This window comes from Bactrocera neohumeralis, chromosome 4 (assembly GCF_024586455.1).
Source record: "Bactrocera neohumeralis isolate Rockhampton chromosome 4, APGP_CSIRO_Bneo_wtdbg2-racon-allhic-juicebox.fasta_v2, whole genome shotgun sequence".
Lineage (NCBI taxonomy): Eukaryota > Metazoa > Arthropoda > Insecta > Diptera > Tephritidae > Bactrocera > Bactrocera neohumeralis.
Window position 1 is genome coordinate 27,355,728 of NC_065921.1, and position 21,770 is coordinate 27,377,497.

Genomic DNA, 21,770 nt, shown 5'->3' on the forward strand with positions numbered 1-21,770 from the left:
AATACACACAGCTGTTGGCTGCTTTACAACACTGTTTTAATTTGATTTGATGCAGAATTAAATATAATTTACTGTACAAATTATAAACACATATTTATAATGAATTATAAATTTTCTTTTTCATGCAGACTATAAATAAACAATAAAATTGTGTTTTTGCGTTGTCAATTAAACGAATTTATCAAAATCAAATCAAATTGTTTTACCACACTGACATCCCTTATCACTTTTTAGAACTCATGATATTTGTTTTGACAATCAACACTTGAAACCGAGTTCTAAAAAATTTGCACTATTCTTGTCAAAATCATAAGCGTTAAATTAAGTTATCAAGTGGTTTATTTTGTGCGTGTTGTCTAAACAAAATGCAAAAATATGAAAAATTGGAAAAAATCGGTGAGGGTACTTACGGTACCGTATTTAAAGGACGTAACCGTGAGACCATGGAAATTGTGGCATTGAAACGTGTCCGTTTGGACGAAGACGACGAGGGAGTGCCTAGTTCCGCACTTAGAGAAATTTGCCTTTTGAAGGTGTGTGGAAAGGGATTTTGTGCATTTTTTTAATTAATAAAACGAAGATTATACATTTAGGAGCTGAAACATAAAAACATTGTACGCCTCTACGATGTGTTACACTCGGACAAGAAGCTAACGTTAGTTTTTGAGCATTGTGATCAGGATCTGAAGAAATATTTTGATAGCTTAAATGGAGAAATCGATATGGCAGTTTGCCGCAGCTTTATGTTACAACTGTTGCGTGGGCTCGCTTTCTGTCATAGTCACAATGTACTCCACCGGGACTTGAAGCCACAGAATTTATTGATCAACAAAAATGGCGAGCTAAAATTAGCAGATTTCGGTAAAACTACTGCAATAAATACCCAAAGTATACATATTAAGGTTAATTATTTTATTACAATAACAGGTCTGGCTCGTGCGTTTGGTATCCCCGTAAAGTGTTATTCCGCTGAAGTAGTCACACTGTGGTATAGACCACCAGATGTACTCTTTGGTGCGAAATTATATACAACCAGTATTGATATGTGGTCGGCAGGTTGTATATTTGCTGAACTTGCCGATGCTGGTCGACCGTTATTTCCAGGATCAGATGTTTTGGATCAACTGATGAAGATCTTCCGTGTGCTTGGCACTCCCACAGAAGAGACTTGGCCTGGTGTTACTCACTTGGCTGATTATGTGGCGCTTCCATGTAAGTGTTATTATTTTATTGTTGAAAATTATTTCATTTATAATAATCTGTTAAATTATTAAAGCATTTCCGCCTATCACATCCTGGAGTCAAATAGTACCCCGTCTTAATTCTAAAGGTCGAGATTTATTACAAAAACTATTGGTTTGTAGGCCAAATCAACGTATTAGTGCGGAACAGGCTATGCAACATCCATATTTTACTGAAAGTTCGTCAAATCATTAATAATATTTAAAATACTATTAAGCATATTTACGTTATTTACTTACGTTGCTGTAACCGCTTCTAATTGGCAAAACAAAATTATTTAGCAATAATGAATATTTATAAGAATATGGGGAGCGGAAGCATCCTTCGCCCGATTGTGCGCTGGTAGCTATTAACTTTTAAGATAATTTCTATAAATCAAAATGGTTGAACGAAAAAGCCGTCTGAAATGTACGTATTAATATAACATATAGTTCAGTACTTAATATTTATTTATTTATATTGTGTTTAAAGAATTGTTCTATTTTGTGTAACCAATATACGAGACTGTAAATGTTTATGCAGTGCTGATATTGCAATCAGCTTTAATGTTAAATTATCCATTGTATATTTTTAAGTTCCCTTCTAAAGCAGCAGTGAGCCATTTAAGAATTGTGAATTCGTTTAGAATATAGCGTAGTGATTCAATTACTAATATTATACTTAAATTATAAGCGATTTTGCCATTATACCTCCTCTCCATCGGGAGCGTTTACAATTTTTGTAACAAAGAAAGAAAATATTCTCTGAGATACATACCATAGAGAGATACTGTCCCAATTACATTTAAATAAAAATAAGAACCGCCAAATACTTTTTCTATTCACAAAACAAACGTCAAGTATTCTTTGACAACTGATACGGTTGTGTTGTTATCGTAATGAACATTTGGTCAAAGGTCGCTAATAACGTTTAAGTCATGCATATTCTGGTTTTTGATAAATAACTGATTTTAAAAAGGAGTAAATCGTAAACTTGAATATTTAAAAATATTTTTTAAGCAAAAGCTTAAAACACAAATTTTTGAATAGAGAGAGATTGTGAAGTTGCTGTTTTTATATTAGGGTGTTGACATCGATTTCATTGGACTTAAAAGTAACGGCAACCCTAATTTCCCTTTCCTTTGTTTTGATCTGCTCTTCCACATTGTTTTTGACATTACACATCTTGTGATTTGGCGCGTAAATGTGATTTTGCTTGCTAATTGCCTGCTCATTTTTCGTAAGGTTTTTGTTTACGCTGATCAGTTGTAATAATTTATTAAAGTAATTTATTGAAATATGAAGTGTAAAATACCCGAAATCTCATGGCATAATCGCGACCCAGTATTGAGTGTTGATATACAACCCAGATCGTTAGTATCAACGGAAAAAGCCAATATAAAACATCGCCTGGCATCGGGCGGCACAGATGCTCATGTACTTATCTGGTATATGAACTACACAGAGGATGAAAAGGATATAGAATTAGATTTGGCTGCTGACTTAACGCGGCATCAACGTGCAGTAAATGCTGTAAAATGGTCACCAAACGGTGAGTTGCTGGCATCAGGTGATGACGAGAGTGTCGTCTTCATTTGGAAGCTGAAAGGCGAGCAAGAACCATTGAATATACTAGACAACACTAACGAGCAGGACAAAGAAGTGTGGATTGTTTTAAAGGTATTGCGCGGTCACATGGAGGACATTTACGATTTGAGTTGGGCGCCAAATTCACAGTTCCTCGTAAGTGGTTCTGTGGATAATTCTGCTATGGTTTGGGACGTGCAAAAGGGAAAATCTACGGGAATGTTGCGTGATCACAAATCGTTTGTACAAGGTGTGGCTTGGGACCCAAAAAATCAATATATTGCTACACTGAGTTCGGATAGGTAAAGTGAAATAAAAAGCCGTAACATATAAGAACAAAATTTAACAAATCAAATCAAATGGAAAAAAACTAAACATTTTTCTTTCTAATCTTACAGATATTTACGTATTTTCGACATACAGACGAAGAGGGTATTACATCGCATTAACAAATCCACACTACCGGTCGGTGTGGGTCATGAATTTTACGGTCATCGTATGCGTATATTCCACGACGATACATTGCAGACATTCTTTCGTCGCCTCTGTTTTACGCCTGATGGAAAATTGTTGTTAACACCTGCTGGTGTAGCCGAAAAAGATGATGTAGCTCAATCATTGCACACCACATATGCATTTAGCCGACATGCCTTCCGACAACCTGCTATTGTTTTGCCCTGTCCCGGACAGTATACAGTGGCGGTGCGTTGCTGCCCGATTCTCTATCGATTGCGACCACATAAAGCTGATGTCAATCCACCAGTTGTGCCACTGCCATATCGCATGATTTTCGCCGTCGCAACACGTAGCTCCGTTTACTTTTACGATACGCAGCAGCGACAACCATTTGCAGTAATCTCAAATATACACTATACACGTCTAACAGATGTGACTTGGTCGAGTGACGGCCGAATTGTCGTTGTGTCGAGTACGGATGGTTTCTGCTCGTTGATCACCTTTGAGGCGGGAGAATTGGGTGAAGAATATGAAGATGCGGCACAAGTGTTAAGTGCAAATGACATCAGTACAGTTGGTAAAAAATCGAAGAAACAAAAGGAAAACGACGGACAAAGCGTTAAGGAGCGCAAACAATCGACTGATGAACCTAAAAGTATAAACATCAAACGTTATCCGCTAGTGCAAATAGCCGAGGAACAAAAAATTCATGAACCAATGGAGACGACAGTTGAAGCTGCAGCAACAACACGAGGTACTACCACTACAACAACAGTAGAAACACAGGCTGAAAATCCCATAGAAGTAAGTAGCGGTGAAAGCGCAGTTTTAACTCAAAATAATAAAAGTATAGTTAATGAGAGCGTGTCAGTGAACTTAAATAATGCTGGGCCCGCATTGGTAATAACAAAAACGCTTGGTGCTCAAATTATTATTGACAAGGAAATTCTTAGCTCCGATGAGCGCTTCGAATCACCGGAGAAGAAAAGTCGTCCTGTCACACCGATAATGGTTAGACGCACACCACGCAGTTCAACGCTACCCAGCGCAACTAACACACCCTCCACCAGTGAGACAAATACAAATAGCGCAAAGAAAGTCACAACTACGCCTGCTACAACGCGACAGTCAAAGGGCGCTACTCCCATATCAGTGCGACGCGCGCCTCGTGCGCTTATAACGATGCCAGCTCCACCAGCAGCAGTTTCAACCTCAACTGTAGAAGAAGTGGCGCTAGATGCCTGGCCAACACCAATGGAAGTAGACGATAATAATACTGTTTTGCAAACAAAGCTTACTGCAACAATAGATGAATCGATTATTAAACCTCCCGCAGCAGCTGAGGTTCAAAAGTCGCCCGTCAACAAGGACGCAACTTTTGAGTGCACAGAAGATATACGTTTGGTTTACGAGGATTCAGTGGATAATAACTCGCAGGCGGCCGTTGCCAAAACTACTGCAGAGCAAGCCTGTAAGAGCGTCGAAGAACCGATAAATGCTGAAACAACAGTTGGTAAAGAAGACTGCGCAACGACACCAACACCTAAAACACCGGGCAATAAAACACCACGCCGTGTCGCGCTAAAAACAATTTCAACGCCTAAATCGAAAAAGAAGTTATTGGAATAATAATGAATAAGTAATTGTTTTTAATTGTAAGACGTGAGTGATGATTTTAAGAAAACCCTAAAATATATATAAAGTAATCAACGAAAAAACACTGGTATTTTTCGATAACAAATAGAATTGATGCCAGAAAAAGATGCATGAGTACATGTAAGTGATCAGCGTGACGAGCTGAATCGATTTAGTCATGCCCGTTTGTCTGTCTGTATGTGTGCGAACTAGACTCCATGAATTATACAAGGAGTTATCTCCACGAAATTTGGTACAGATTATTACTTGAGGCAACGGAACAAACACTGAAGAAATTATTCAAATTAAATTCAGTTCTTAAGAAATCTTTTGTATTTATAAAGGGTGTAGGATTTTTTTTTTGTTTTTATGTAAACGTCATGCTTTTTTGTAACCGATACCTAAACGAGCACTTAAAGTCACTCGGGAAAAAAGCAATAAAGCATATTTTCTCTAAAGTTATCGTTAACAGTTTGTATGAAAGTATTTAAACCGCATCGATCTATACCTATTGTTTTTAGTTTTGTTTGCCTTTTAATTTGCTACAACGAAAACGTCAGCATTGTTTACATTGTCTTGTAACTACATTGTGCTAATGTCACATGTGTGTTTAACTTGCTTATTGACAGCCAATGCAAAAATGAACATTAGCTATCTTATCGCTTGAGTTGTACTGCTACTGTGAAAATTTGTTTTGCTATAAGATTCAGATGAAATACAAGTGATCTTTTAACACTATTTATTTATAAATATACATATATATTTAAACGATAGGATCGATGCACATCACAATAAAAACCTTTCAGCTGCTCGTGGTGTGATATTTAGTAATTATATAAATACAAACTTATTAAATATCGTGGGTCATAGCAGGAAAAATACATTTATATTTTTTTAGTTCTATTTTTATTTACTAACATACATATTTATTTACAGTTATTTGCATAATTACAAATATGTTTAGATCCTTATAGACTTTTCGTTGTAAACTTTGATGGTAGTTGGTGTATAAAAAGTAGTAAAACCTGAACTGCAATCGCTTATATAATAAATGTGTACGTGTATGTGTGTATGTAATTCTGTGGGATCGTTACATCGTTTTCGCTTAAAATTAATAATTGCATATACAAATACATATTAATTAAATTTAGTACAATATAAATGTATGAATGCACATCGTGTTTACATGTATTGGAATTATTTATATTTTTGAGACGGCATATTAAACAATGGAACTTATACATATATAATCACAAACAACTTTGTTTTTGTTGGAATTTTGCGTTTAAAATAATTTTAGTTACTTAAAATTTACTGTAAAATGTCAACAATGTGTCATCACATATACTTATATACACGCACATGCCGCCAATTACTATTATGCTATAAATGGAATTGCACTTGAGTTAGCATTCCTCTGCGTGGAACAACAAATTAAAAAACAATAAAAGTAAAAACAAAAAATACACTTCTCACACCGCAAAGTATGCAAAACGCTGCAACATTGTATAAATACATTCCACAAATTTGCGAAATATTGTCAACTACTTTATGAGCGCATACTTTTATTGAATTTGTAGCGATTTCCCTTGCACGCTAACTTACACTTTCCCGAGAATGTCGTGCATATAGGGCTTTTTGCGATAGCTCTTTAATGCGAAGAGCTTAAACGCCAACACCATCATAACAATGCAGAAGCCATACAACAACATGCCCATGCGCATGTCCATTTCCGAGAAGACATTACCGATCATGCGTTTCTGGCGCAACTTCTCCAGCGATGGCTGCAGCACAGCTTCGTTTTCAACACCGTAACGACTAACATAGCCGGGATTGTGTATGTTTTTAAGGAAACTTAGCACGGCGTCTTTGTCCCAATTGATGGACGACTTGCTGGAAGATACGGCTGGATCGGATTTATGGCACTGCGAACAACTCGCTTCGCTGGGGAATTGTATTTTTGGGAATTTCGGATCTTCTGTTTCATCGCCTGCTAGACGATTGTTTACTTCGTTGTGTGCGGCCCACAGCCAGAGTACAGCCTCATCTTTGTTCGGCACATTCCAGATTTTTCGACGTGTTGCCATAGCCTGCAGAGTTAATAATATGTATTAATTGATTTGTTTTAATGAAAAAACCGTTCTGTAGAAAAATATATTTAATAAATCGCTGTATAAGCTTTGTAAAGTGTTGATCATATACATACATATGTATGTATAGTGATTGCTTTGTGATTATTGTTAGGTCAAATTTAAGTTCTCACGTCTGCGAAATTAAAAACAACAATTTCTGATTATCGCGATTTTAGTGCTAAAAATATTATTAATTTCCATATTCCGGGAATATATGTATGTATGTACATAAATAGCTGGAGCTAGGCAGATAAAAGTAAGATGAAGAAAACCATGCATTGCGGTGGGGCTCCACGCTATAAAGGAGTTGCTCCGCACGAAGGAGAGAGCGGGGAGAGACGGCACAGGCAGCAGGCAATCGGAATGCGCCACGCCAAGCTACTACTGGGAGAGTACAACCTTGAAGGTTTAAAGATATGATCAACCTCCCCAGAGAAAAATTCCGCCTCCTTGTCGCGCTCTATACAAGACAATGCAAGCTCAGGAAACACTTGTTTAACCTGGGCATTGCCTCTTGCGCAAACTGCCAGTTTTGCGACATGGAACAGGAAACTCCAGAACACCTGATTCTAGATTACCCAGCAATTTGTAGAAGCAGTCTCAAGGCCATAGTTTCCACCTACGTGGACAGGGATCACATCACCTAGGTCGAGCCCAGCAAGCTCCTGGAATTGTTCAGAGTGCTGGACCTTTGTGACCATATGTGATATAGGAGAGGGCACAATAGACCATAGGGCGCAGTGCAAAGCCTTAATTATTTTCTATATTCTTCGTCATAATATTGAATAGAACGGCATTAGGTATCATTCGTTCCGTTTCCATGACAGATGTGGTCTATTGCACCGGCACGAACCCTGATTTACTGTCAACTCGGCAGTACTACTTCAAATTACTTCAGGGATCTTATCCACCGTCATAATAGCAACAACCGTTCCCATGACAGTTGGGTCTACGTAACCGGAACGGACGCGGATTTTTATCCAGCCAAGGACTGTCAACTCGGCATAATTCTGCCGCTACAACAGCAATAACTCTAATTGGGATTTGGAAAGCATGTAATTTAGTAAATCATGACCACAGCCTTGCAAATATTTAAATCCAATATTGTACATACGAGTATTTTAGCTGGGGCGCACTGACAATAAGACAACATTGTTAAAATAAATAGTAAAAGTGGCTTCAGATACAATATCTGAAGAATATACAAACACATATTCAAACATGCTATACTTATGTATATACATACATACATATGTAGGTGAATACTTATATCCAAATGAACTTTCACTGAACTGTTGGAGGAAAAGACCTTGAGTAAGCATTCGTATAGCGTAAACAAAATAAAATCATGAACAAGAAACCTACTAAGCAAACCATATATGTATATAAGTTCATAAATACATATATGTATACAGTTATAATGCATATACATATATAATAATATAGGAATGCACAGTTACCTATATACTATAGTTTACAAATATTTAGAATTATAATTAGCATTGCTTCACTATTAAACTGTTTACAGTTATAAACAACAAAAGACTGTGAAATTGAAGAGTATGAGAGAAAGCGATAGCTTTTGTAAGAAAATGGGAATACATTCCTATAAAAAAGTAAAAATAAATTATAAAGAAGCTAATTAATAATTTTTTGATTTTAATATAATTGTGTGGCCAAATAAATAGGTATTTTGCTGACCCGGACTTGCTGACTTAGAGTGCGAAAAACTTGTACACTGTTTCTCAGATGTTTACCGAGTTTTCTTTATAGTGTGTCTGGAACTATCAAAATCCTCAAATTTCAAATAATTTTACTATTTAAAATCAAGAAAAAATGTCAATGCCATAATAGCACAAATACAAAAGGTACCTTACAAGAAACTTGATTCCGATCGTTTTTAGTTTGTATGATATATGTATATAGCTACATATGTATATCCTATAGCGTTTTGATCTGAATAATTTCTTCGGAGAATGCAGTATTGCCTTAGATAATGATCTGTGCCAAATTTCGTGCAAATATCTAATTAAAAGAAAAAATGTTCCATACAAAGACTTGATTTCGAGTGTTGTTTTTGTTGTTGTAACGGGTACCTAATCTCCGTTCGGATGCAAAGTTGTCGTCGACGTCATCCAACGGAAAGCCTAAGAAACGTGCTGTTTCGACGGGGTCGGGTGTCAGATGAGTGGGGTTGGTGGAGCATGCAAAGAGGTACCCATTGTCATGCGGAGACTCATTGCACGCAGGTCATATATTGGATATGTCCAGGTCTATTCTGAATAACTAGGAGTATAACCTGCTGTAGTATCCAAAACGAAGCTGCGCAGAGGTCACTTTCGTTTCACTTTCGCGGCAACTCGAGCTCTTCGTCTGCAATGGATGGTGGTTTGACTCCGAGTTCGCCACTCACTGAAAGGGAGTCTGTGTAGGTGTTGATGACTCCACTGTGAATGACGGTCGGTGCTTGTCGGAGGTTAGTTGCTTTCGAACTCTGGTCGGCGTATTGTCTGATGTCGTCGACGTAGTTGCGGATTGACCTCTTGATGTTCCTAAGAGGCGGTTCCGCTCCAAGACTGCAAGGATGATTTCTGCGAAAGCACTTCGATTGTTCAGTTTGTAGGACAGCTATATGCTACAGTGATCCGAAAAAGAGAAAAGGTCAAACCTTATATACCCTGTTCATTGTATAAAAATCAAAATAGTCAAAAAGGGTGGTAAACATTTTTTAAGGCACGCCATTTCGTGAAAAAAATTTAAATTTTTCCGTAGTTCCAGACACTGCGACATTATTCTAGGTTACTATAAAATAAATATCGGTTTCAGATTGCTAGCAGAGTATAAATCGTGCGTATGGTCACGTTCCAATTTTTTTAGATCCCCATTTCACTTGCTGCTAATTATTTAACTGTTGCATTTAGGAATAAATTTCTTCGGAGATTACATTGTTGCCTTAGAAAATAATCTATACCAAATTTCGTGAATATATCTTGTAAAATTTGAAAGTTTTCCATACAAGAACTTGTTTCCGATCGTTCAGTTTGTATGGCAGCTATATGTTATAGTGAGCCGATCTGAACAATTTCTTTAGAGATTACATTGTTGCCTTAGAAAATAATCTATACCAAATTTCGTGAATATATCTTGTCAAATGCAAAAGTTTTCCATATAAGAACTTCTTTCCGATCGTTCAGTTTGTATGGCAGCTATATGTTATAGGGGTCCGATATTGGCAGTTCCGACAAATGAGCAGGTTCTTGAAGAGAAAATGACGTTTGCAAAATTTCAAAACGATATCTTAAAAACTGAGGGACTAGTTCGTATATATACAGACAGACAGACGGACGGACGGACTTACAGGCAGACAGTCAGACGGACATGGCTAAATCGACTCAGCTCAATATACTAATCATTTATATATGTATATACTTTATAGGGTCTCCGACGCTTCCTTCTGGGTGTTACAAACTTCGTGACAAACTTAATATACCCTGTTTAGGGTATAAAAATAATTTACTATTACAATATTTAAAATTCTTGACAATGTGCGAGTGGCTTTAACATATTTTTCAGATAAAGACTAAATAATTAAAAGGTTAGGACAGTCAAAGATTTTCGAAAAACCGATATTTTTGCTTAAAATACATTTTAGCGTCCTAAAAATATTATTAACTTGGTAGAATATTAAAAAAACATTTTCTAGGTCCAATCCGTTGTAGTGTCGAGCGTGGAATTCTCGCAGACCATCGCACCCATCTTAGCTCTAGGTTCAAAGCGACATTATCTAGCAAACTATGGACGTTATTTTGTTATTATTTTTTTATAAACCACGAATGCTAATTTCTTCGGCACAAAATTTAATATTTTTTGCGTAGTTAAGCCTCTTTTGAGAACAAAACTAAACGAAAGTTATAAGTGTGAAGAAATTTATCACTTAATTACAGTTTCATTATAGTGAACTTAAAAACTCTCAAACATATGCCATATATATATGTGTGTATGTAAGTCTTAATTAAAACGTTGTAAAATTGTTTAACAGTTAACGGGGGGCGGAAATAGTACTCATTACTTATCCATCAAAGCAGTTGCTGATTAAAAAGCGCATGCAAATGAAGTTCAAAATCGTAAAAGAGCAATTATATTCACTTATCACTTGTTTATTTACTACTATGTGTATTTTGGTAGCGGTTATTTTACTATTATAACTTTCAAAAGACTTTTATAACTTACCTGAAAGTGTTCTGAGCAATGAGTGCAGCCGAAAAAGAACTTCACATAACCGTGTATGGCGGTCAGCACTTCTAACGGATCATTGCTGACCTCTTGACGTGCGGCTTGCACGGTTAGATGATGGAAGAGCGTCCACAGCGAACAAGTGTAGCCACGTTTGTTATGCTGCGAGGCGACACAGCCAACAAATTGATTCGATGAGAATATCGGACCGAATGTTTTATTCAAATGCTCGAATTCTGTTTGGAAATCGGCACCGCCCAGCGACTCGTTGACATTTACGACATATTCATGTAAGCGTCGTATGACCAAATTGCCCTGTGGTCCGAGTGGATTATAGCGTTGCAAGACGCCCAATATGCGCTGTAAGGCTAATAACTGTTCACCGCGTATGTCGTGCACTTTTGGTATCTCATTTAGAAGCATTTGACGTAGGGCCATTTCCAGATCAGCCTGAAAATATTGAAGAAATTTATTCGAACATCTGTTTTAATAATGAAATAAAAGTGTATAAAAAACGTATGTATGTATGTATAGAAGTGTATGCATGCGAATGTTTTTAGCTAAAATAAAAGTTAAGCAAATATTGACAGATTGAGTGGAGTGTCAAAATCAAGGTAATACGCCGATGCACTGAATATAATATTATAAAAACATTAAGAGGTACAAACTTTATAATATAATAGGACAATTTTATAATTTAGGAAAATTTTAAATATTAATTTCGCAATTATGTATGTTTTATTACTCCACCAACTAACCCTTCCCTATCAAAAAAAGAAAAACGTCAACTTCGGCTGCACCGAAGCTGTAACACCCTACACCAATGCATTTTTTTACAGTTTAAAAGAGTATACAAAGATTTTTATCTTGATTTTGATGGATCTTTCTGTAGGCTATTGTGGTCCGATCCGATCCAATGTGTTCGAATATTGTATCTTTGCTTTGGAAAATAATTTATACTTAATTTTGTGAAAATATCTTCTCAAATAAAAAAGTTTTACGTACAAGAACTTGATTTTTATTGGATAGTTTGTATGACAGCTATAAGCTACAATGGTCCGATTTGAAAAAAAAAAATCGGAGATTTGTACCATTACCTTGGACAATAATCTACGTGAAATTTCGTTATGATATGTAGTCAAATAGAAAATATTTCCATACAAGACGTGAATTTTGATCGTTCAATCCTGTATAGCAGATACATATATGTTGTAGTAGTCCGTTAACGGTGGTTCCGACGAATGAGCAGTTTATTGGTTGAAAAAGGACGTGTGTAAAATTTCTGATCAATATCTGACAAGCTGAGGGACTAGTTCACCTATACATATACAGAAAGAGAGAGAAATGGCTAAATCGACTTCCTTCATCACGCTGATCATTTATATATACGTATATTTTATAAGATCTCCGCGTTTCCTTCAGGCTACATATTACAAAACTTAACAACAGCTTGTTATATTCTGTACAGGGTATAATAAATTCAAACGGGTTTGTGTATTCATAGTGTTTCAAAAAAGTTCGTTTCCAAAATACACATGTGTCAAACTTGAACTTGCAAAAATTTGAAACATTTTGATGACAAATATTATTATGAGCAAATATTGTACCAACAGCTTTGAAGCAAATATTGATTAAGTTAAAAAAAAAACTGCAACTTAAGCCGGATATTTTTTTTTTAGAAACTTTTAGCAAATAATGGGTTATTTACAATAAAAGGTGTTCAACTTGCAAATTTAGTGGCATTAATTTTCCTGGGCACTAATGTCCACACATTTGAAAATTCAACGTTCCGTGGTTAGATCTACTTAAACCGGACAGATCCGGATTTTTAAGCGGCCAGGAACTGTCACCTCGCCTGTATTTCTCACAAGTAGTTGAGAAACCCTTTTGAACTTTTAATATAATAATAGTTTTCTAAGAAAAACAAACGATTTCAAGTTGTATATTGATACGGTAAACATATATAATCTAAAATACATATGTATGTATTTACGTACAAATATGCAAATGTTTTCATAAATCAATTGCTAACAGTCAACTTTTGCTTCGACACAGTCGCGGAATCTTTAGATTAAAAAGTGAAAATGAATATCAGCTCTGTATGTATTAGTGCACTTATTCGTGCATTCGTAATACAAAAGATTATTAAGAGCGAATTACACAAAAAATCATCCACTTTTGAAGTGATTTGTAGTATTTCGTTGTGAAAAATTAGCAGCCTACGCTTTATGGCGTTGTCAATCAGCGTTAAAAATGCATAGTTAGGCAATTACGAGTCTCTCCGGGAAAAAGTATAATAAATTATTTTGAAAACTAAATGGCGCAAAGTCATGTCGGTATTTCTAGCGAGATAGCAGCACATATTTTCAACTACGACGTCTAACATTTCTATGAAAAAGTTAAATAGAGCTAGCACATACATACAAATATAGTTAATTTATTTCATTTAAGTGTATCATTGGCAATATTATGACTATTTTTTATCTGTAATGTTTGTTGCTATGATTGCCGAATTTATGGTAATGAGCATTATTAGATTAATAAAACGACAGCTCTATGTTTTTATACTCTTGCCACACGTAGCTACAAAGTATAATAGTTTTGTTCAGCTAACGGTTGTTTGTATCAACTTAATCTAATCGAGATAGATATGGAGTTAATATATATAAGAATGAAAAGGATGACGAGACGGGTTGAAATATATAACCGTCTTTCCAAACAGGGCAATAAAACAACTTTAATTTTATGTCTTCGATATAAATCACGTTGTCATCGAATAATGGATGTATAAATAGTTTTCAATATAAAGTTTTGCTAGCACCTGAAGGGACTTGCTGAGAGTATAGAATGTTCAGTTACACCTGACCTTAGTCCTTCCTTACTTGTTATAACTATTAATACAATTTTCGGGCAAAACCAATAAAAATTACTGTGAATATTTATATGTATAGTATGTATGTACATGCGTATGCATGTATGTATGTAGGTATATAGGTGATACGGGTACGTGACGAGCTCAGTCGATTTAGCCATGTCTGTCTGTCTGTATATCTGCAAACTAGTCCATCAGGTAATGAGATATCGTTATAAAATTTTGCAAGTAATTTTTTTCCCAAAGAAGCTGGTCAATTGTCGGAACCACCGATATCGGACCAATATAGCATACAGCTGCCAAATAAACTGTTCGATAAAAATCAAACCCTTGTATGGACTTGTACTTTTTTTTATTTCACAAAGTATCCTTATCAAATTTGGCATATTTTATTGTCCAAAACAAAACTAGATTCTCCGAACAAATTGTTCAGTTTGGTCCACTATAGCTTATAGTTGTCATACAGACAGACCGATTAAAATCAAATTGAAGATCATTTTTAAACCCTATTATGCTAAAAGAAATGCATCTGGGTATCATAGCTTCAGTACAATCGAAGTTGTTTTTTTTTCTTTGTCATTAGCAATATTTATTGTAATTCATGTAGACTACATCTCCACCAACTGCATTTATATAAACAGTACAGTTCTGTATAAAAACATGACAAGTGTTTTAGAGGTACACCCCATTACTGCAAAATAAGTGCCTACAACTATAGGAACACGCTCAAATATACATACATATGTACACATATACCTGCATTCTTAACAATAATAATAAAGTAAATAATAACACTTTAAATTGAGGTACAATATTGTAATCGTAAGATATATTCACATACCTGATAAACCAAATGCTTGTTACTTAGTACTTCGGAAATAATAATTGATCGTCCAGTCTCATCATCGGCTTGGTTTTGAGCAAGATTAGCTACTGCTTTTGGTGGTTTTTCTGAGCGCGGCTTAAAATGTTGAGCTTCTAGGAAACTTTCAATTGTAGCTATGTACGCTTGTGGCGTATCTTCTGTGACACCATATGGCACTACGTTTCCTTCTCTATCTACAGTTGCCATCTTATAACGTACGCCATCAATTTGGAAATTTTTAGCTAAATTCAAATCGTTGATACGACGCACTTGCACATCAGGCCATAAGTGAAATTGTAATATACTCTCTAGTCCCACAGTTGTATTCTCTGGTTCATAAATTAATATCACAAATTTTTTATTACTATCCAAACCATTAAAAAGTGTTTTGCTTTCATTTTCTGTGAGACTATGTAGTTTGGGGAAATTTGGCAAGCTATCCGTATCATTTTCTGCTGCCAACCGTTGTGCCATATTTGCTGTTAACTCGTTTATTTCAGTATGTGGGTTGATATTTTGACCATAATTCCCTTCTTTGCACATATATCCAGGTGAAAAATAGCGCACTGTTGGATATCCAAATATTTCGTAATCGCGGCATATTCCAGTGTTTTCGAACGCATTGCAGTCAATAGCTGCCACCAGTAAAGTTTCACGCCACGGATATAAGCGTTCGGCCAATGCTTTGTAATGCGGAGCATATCGCTGGCAGTGACCGCAGAATGTATTGTAAAATTCCACCAGCAATGAACGATTTTGACGCAGTACTGTGTCATTGAAGTTATTCACAGTGAGAATTGCCACCTTACCACTTGGATCGTAGAGACCATTTTCAGGTTTATCAGGTACACCAAGAAATACAGCAGGTATAACACTAGCAGATGTTAAAAATGAAAGTCCTACTAACGTCAGTAGAAATACTACAGTTCCGCTTGAGACGCAACATGTAGACTTCATTGCTACGGTTTCTTGTTGTAGGAACACAAATATTGACTTTTAAACGAAAACTAGTAGGTAAATACTAGAAGAGTTATAAGACTGTAAATTGTTAATTTAGTAGCCAAACATATGTTTGTGTGTACCACATACACTTGCTTTGTTTCAAGGTCTATTACTTTGCCGTTTTTTGTACAAGCGCTATTATGAGGTTTTCTTGCAATCGATCTTACACCTTATTTACATTTGCGCCAACTTGTATTATTTAAAGCCATACGAAAGGCGATGAAACATATAAGTGTAAGATATATACAACTCCTTCAATATTCGCTGAACAGATGATAAACAACTACCGTTAACAAATACACGACTACTGAAAGCAGAGCACGTCTCTGCTGAAGCAATGACATATTGGGGCAGTGACTGAGCTCCAAAAACAGTGCTGCCAAGCTAATAGAGTTTTAGGCCAATGCGCTGTGTGCCATAATAATCGCACGGCGGAGAATTTTTACAATATTTTTAATTTCTTAAAAAAATAATTTTCCACAATGTTCTTTCGGCAATATTGAAATCTAAGCATCTTATTTGAATTACATTTGCAACTTTTATTATTTGAATATATTTTGTATGATTTTTTTATTTATCAGATATGAATAATATGTAACTAAGATAATTTTAATTTATTATGGGTAATATATATATAATATTTAATTTAATTGTTGTTATATTATTATTAGCTATTAAGTTTAATTAAGTAAAAAATTTGAAAATTTTAAGATCTAGTATCGATAAATTTTTCCGAAAGTTTGAACACTGAAAGTATTTATTTAGTGGTCGATATTACTTGTATTATCGACTTCTGTGTTAGAATAACTAAGCTAGTGGAAAACCGGCAAAATAAATAATAATTTATTTAAAGTGTGAACGTGTGAGAGCTTTCTCAACGTATACATATGTATTTTAATATGATATGTTTAATTGTACAAATGTGATGTTAAAATGAAGAAATATAAACAAAAATTGAAATGTAAATGTACAAATGTGATATTAAAATGAAGAAGTGTAAACAAAAGCAACGCCAGCTTTTGGAGAAGAATTTGTAATTTATCCACAAATAAGTTGTTGTTTTTACGATAGTACCAAAAATTGAGATTTTAAGCGGTGACTATTGGTTTTTTGTGTTTTGTAGCGGTGTTGTGATTTTCACAAAATTTAAAAGTAGCCAAAGTGGGATGAGTGCCCGGATATAAAAGATGTACATCCAAGAGTTTCCTTTTCCGTGTATACGATTGTTGTTGTTTCTCAATTTTATAACACAAAGTGTACAATTTTACAAACATTAGTCATCAGAGGCACTGAAGAAACCAAACTCGAACAAATATTCGTATTCATTTTACATAAATTTCGATTTTGTTGCTAGAGTTGACCATAAATATTTAAAAAGTATCAGCACGAAAAAATTGTATATTCTTCATGAGGTAAGTAGAAAGTAAAAAAAACATAATTATTGGAAATTTGTTAACAATTATCTAGTTATGACATCATAAAACCACAAAATAACATTACCAACGCTTGGACATAAGTGGCACAGTGACTCAAAACTGATAATTGTTATTAGTAGCATGCTTACAACTGTAGCTGTATCAATTTGTTTGTTTCACGAGACCGGCTTTTTTAATAAACTCTACTTTACGCTCTTCTTTATATATACACACTCTTTCGCTAAAGACTCTTAAAGAAAACACTCTCTGAAATTACAAAATATCGGCTCATACACATATTTCAAAGAACTTTATCACGAGCAAATTCTCTTCGCGACGAAATGGGACGCCCTGCAGATTATTAAAGCTTCATTCATTTGGCGCACAACGCTCCATCAATGGAATCAGTCCATGTACAGACGTTGTTCCGAACGCCACGATTCTTGATTACAAAAACTTTTAAATAACGAAGCAAAACTACTATTGTAATAATAAAGTAATTAATATATGTAAAATATAAGTGCGAATTATTGAATCACGGTAGCACGAAAAACAAAGTATATAATGAAAAAATGATTAAAAGTCATTAAATATGTATATCTAATATGATGCGCGTATATATCTACATATATAAACCAAAAATATAAAAAAAAAATTCGTGGCACTGACATGCTGCGTTAAATACCGTTGTAGCGCAATTAAAACTTTATTAAAGATCGTGAATAATTGATGCTAATTGAGTGTTTTATACGGTTCGCGACGTCTTGTGCTGATCTTTGTGCAGTAGCCGTGCTCAATGCGAACCAGCGTCTCCAGTGTCGACCTCTTCATTTGCTTGGGTCGTGTCTGTCTTTGTGTATTTTGATAAGACAGATCGCATTGTTATTAATAAAACACCATATACTCTTGCTAGCTCGTTTATATTTTATTTGTCCACGCATGTACATGTGTATGCACGTCTGTGCGAGTATATTCACACTGAAACAAATAAAATTAAATACTGAAAGTGCCAAGAAAGTGAAATTAATAGGCGGCATATTGCAGCAATAAAAATTTAATGCTTGTTAGTTTGGTACTTTGAACGAATCCTTTCAAGGTTGGACCTCTAATTGCGTGTGAGTCTCTTAATTTATAAATTACGGTAAAAGTTATTTTTTATACGATATATTATGCATTTGTGCAACTTAATTATCTTTATTTTGGTGTTTTTATAAGCTTTTCACATTTATAAATAAATACTTATTTTAAATAATATTTTTAACAACGATCATCTGGCAGTGTATCAATTTCTTTGACAATCCATGGCGCTGCTGTCTTTATTATTGTTTGACACTTGATTATGCAAAATGTAAACAATTCCGTTAGAGCAGCACAAATGCATTTTGGATTGCTTTAAAAATAGTGAAATTGGAGAGAATAATTTTTAAAATATAATACATGTATTGTGCAAGATATTAATAGCGGATGTTCGCATTACAAAATTTAAATACATCTTCATGTATCACTCACTTCAGCCACTAAGTAACACCCAACTTTAATTACCTATTTTCTTGATGGACATAATCTACATCTATTTTTTGAGGCAATACGATAATTTACTGCTTTATTTGTTATTAAATGGTGTAAATACCAATACTCAGAAGGACTATGAGTATGAAAAACTTGAAGTGTAAATTTCTTCGTGGTTAAATACTGATTTAAGTGTGATGCTCATAGAATGTTTATTGCCTCAGCTTCTTAACGCATTACGTTAATACGATTTCTTAGCAAAACGACAAATTTTAATCATTAATTTTGTTAATTATTGACTCTTTTATACAAAAATTTGAATAATTTACGAGATTATAGACAGATATAATGGCTGCCAGACACGCCTTAAATTGCGTAGAGCACTCGAAATTTGATAGTACGAATATTTAATATACTGATAGTACAACACTATACATACAGTTGCTTCATTCATATTTCCTTTTTTGCTTTAGTGATTCGAATTTCGCAAGTTTCATAAATTCTATTTGCTCATATACTTTTAAACTGAGCCTCATAGCAACAATGGTTTATTATATTTTTTTTAAATTGTTTTAAATATTGTCTCAACTTTCATATTATTGATATTTAGTGTTTATTTTTTTGTAAGTTGTTCTCTCTTTGCTTACTTTGCACTAGAATTTCTTACTGTCATACTGATTGTTTGGGGATTCCCCAAATATTGCCTGTTATACAGAAGTTTTTTAAACAACAAAATATTACTACAATTTACTTAAAAATTTAATTGAAATAAATATTGAACTTTACTTAAATTCTTTCGTAAATAAATGCTATGTAAAAGTGGGTATTTATGTACGTTTAAACATATTGATTCGTATTTGTTCGTTAACTATTCGTGAGGTTGCGGAAATGGTAAACTGTTATAAATAATGAAGAAAAATGCTGTTTTTTGTTCCTTGTTTTTGTGATTTTACCGAAAAATTACTACCAAATTCCAAACTTGGATCTCTTACCACGCAACGAAAATCTCTGCATTCCGTGCTAGATTAAATACCGTCTCAAACATATTTGATACTAGATATTCTAATCTTTGGCGAAAAAAAGATCACATTTGTTGAAAGTTTTCTTTTATTTGTAGAAAAATATAAGTTACTGGATCTAATTTAAGGTAATGACTTAAAGTTTCAGTATCAACAATGCAGTTATGCACTAAAATTTAATACCAGTTTATATATGGGTATTCTATTAATGTGCTATACTAAGCGCTGGCTGTTCAAATTCAGATTTGTTATGTCAGTTTATTTGATTTATACCAGTTGTTGTTCGATTCGATACATTCCAAGGTTTGACGGAATACAAGATAGCTTTAATAAGTATTTTATTGCCAGTGGCTGTGTTTTAATCCACGAAAAGGGAAACCCTACAATTTGCGCCAACTACCGTGGGATAAGCTTCCCCAACATCTCATGTAAGGTTCTTTCGAGCGTACTGTGCGAAAGATTAAAGCCAAACAAACAAACTGATTGGACCTTATCAGTGTGGCCATAGGCCTGGAAATCAACAACTGATCATATATTCACCATACGCCAAATCTTGGAAAAGGGGATCGACACACATCAGCACTTCGTCGATTTCAAAGCTGCCTTTGACAGCAGAAAAAGTAGTGCCTTTATACCGCTATGTCTGCATTTCGTATTCCCGCAAAACTAATACGGCTGTGTAAACTGACGTTGAGCAATATCAAAAGCTCCTACAGGATCGGGAAGGACCTCTCCGCGCCGTTCGATACCAAGGTTACGAGGTTTCAGACAAGGCGACTCCCTATCGTGCGAATTCTTCAATCTTCTGGTGGGGAAAATAATTCAAGCTGCAGAGCTGAATCTTCTACAAGAGTGTTCTGCTGGCGTACGTCGATGATATTGATATCATTGGCCTCAAGCCGTTAGCCGTTGGTCGGTAGTTCTGCTTTCTCCAGACTGGATAAGGAAGTGAAGCTAATGAGTCTGGTATTGAACGAGGGCAAGACGAAATATCTCCTGTCATCAAACAAATAGTCGTCGCACTCTGGAATTGGCTCTCACGTCACTGTTAACAGTCATAACTTCGAAGCCGTAGACAATTTATATTCTTTACCAGCATTAATACCAACAACAACGTCAGCCTCGAAATCCAAAGCATAATAACTCTTGTCAACAGGTGCTACATCGAACTGAGTACGTAATTGAGAAGTAAAGTCCTCTCTCGACGAACAAAGACCAAATTCTACAAGTCACTCATCCCCGTCCTGCAAAGACACTTTTGATGACAACATTTGATGAGTCTTCGTTATAAGTTTTCGAGAGAAAAGTTCTACGGAAGACTATGGTGCTGTGCGCAGTGGCAATGGCGAATACCGCAGTCGATGGAACGATGAGCTGTATGAGATGTACAACGACATTGACATAGTTCAGAGAATTAAGGGCAGCGGTTACGCTGGCTGGTCATATCATCTGAATAGATGAAAACTTCCAGCTCTGAGAGTATTCGACGCAGTACCTGCCGGAGGAAGCAGAGGAAGAGGAAGACCTCCACTCCGTTGAAAAGATCAGGTGGAGAAGGACCTGGCTATACTTGAAACTTCCAATTGCTGCCAAACAGCGAAAAGGAAAAACGACTGAGGCGCTCTTGTAAAATCGGCTATAACCGAAGGTTCAAATATTCAAACACAGCCATTACGACGCCATTTCTGGCAGTTCCTCGGAAAAAAGCTGTCTCTGCGTTGACAGCAGAACTTCTTACAGGATTATCTGAAGTAAAAAGAAAAAAAAAATACGTGTTTTAATTATGACCATAAATTACATATTGGACGAAGAAAACAGAAGAGAG

At 35.2% G+C, this 21,770-nt stretch overlaps 4 protein-coding genes across 7 annotated transcripts in view; 3 read left to right on the forward strand and 1 right to left on the reverse strand.

Annotated features, from left to right (window-relative positions):
* The first annotated feature begins 266 nt into the window (after window positions 1-266).
* On the forward strand, window positions 267-2,050 carry LOC126756065 (cyclin-dependent kinase 5 homolog). The gene is made up of 4 exons (XM_050468878.1): window positions 267-533; window positions 594-861; window positions 928-1,212; window positions 1,277-2,050. The coding sequence occupies exons 1-4, from the start codon at window positions 366-368 to the stop codon at window positions 1,435-1,437; spliced, it is 882 nt and encodes a 293-aa protein (XP_050324835.1). The 5' UTR covers window positions 267-365; the 3' UTR covers window positions 1,438-2,050.
* Window positions 2,051-2,440: 390 nt separating this feature from the next.
* LOC126757638 (chromatin assembly factor 1 subunit B) lies at window positions 2,441-6,364 on the forward strand. Its single transcript, XM_050471706.1, has 2 exons — window positions 2,441-3,109; window positions 3,206-6,364. Exons 1-2 carry the CDS (start codon window positions 2,520-2,522, stop codon window positions 4,890-4,892), a joined length of 2,277 nt encoding a protein of 758 aa, XP_050327663.1. The 5' UTR covers window positions 2,441-2,519; the 3' UTR covers window positions 4,893-6,364.
* LOC126757639 (sulfhydryl oxidase 1) lies at window positions 5,621-16,321 on the reverse strand. Its single transcript, XM_050471707.1, has 3 exons — window positions 14,977-16,321; window positions 11,261-11,713; window positions 5,621-6,988 (listed from the first exon to the last, which is right to left on the reverse strand). Exons 1-3 carry the CDS (start codon window positions 15,955-15,957, stop codon window positions 6,500-6,502), a joined length of 1,923 nt encoding a protein of 640 aa, XP_050327664.1. The 5' UTR covers window positions 15,958-16,321; the 3' UTR covers window positions 5,621-6,499.
* Window positions 16,322-18,034: 1,713 nt separating this feature from the next.
* Window positions 18,035-21,770, forward strand: part of LOC126755286 (SPARC-related modular calcium-binding protein 2) — a 50,307-nt gene continuing 46,571 nt past the window's right edge. For 2 of the 4 annotated variants that reach the window (XM_050467740.1, XM_050467741.1), the window contains exon 1: window positions 18,036-18,532. The gene's annotated coding sequence lies outside the window, so the exon portion shown is untranslated. Of the gene's footprint in view, window positions 18,533-21,770 lie in introns of all 4 variants that reach the window. The other 2 variants (XM_050467742.1, XM_050467743.1) reach the window with 2 other exon arrangements.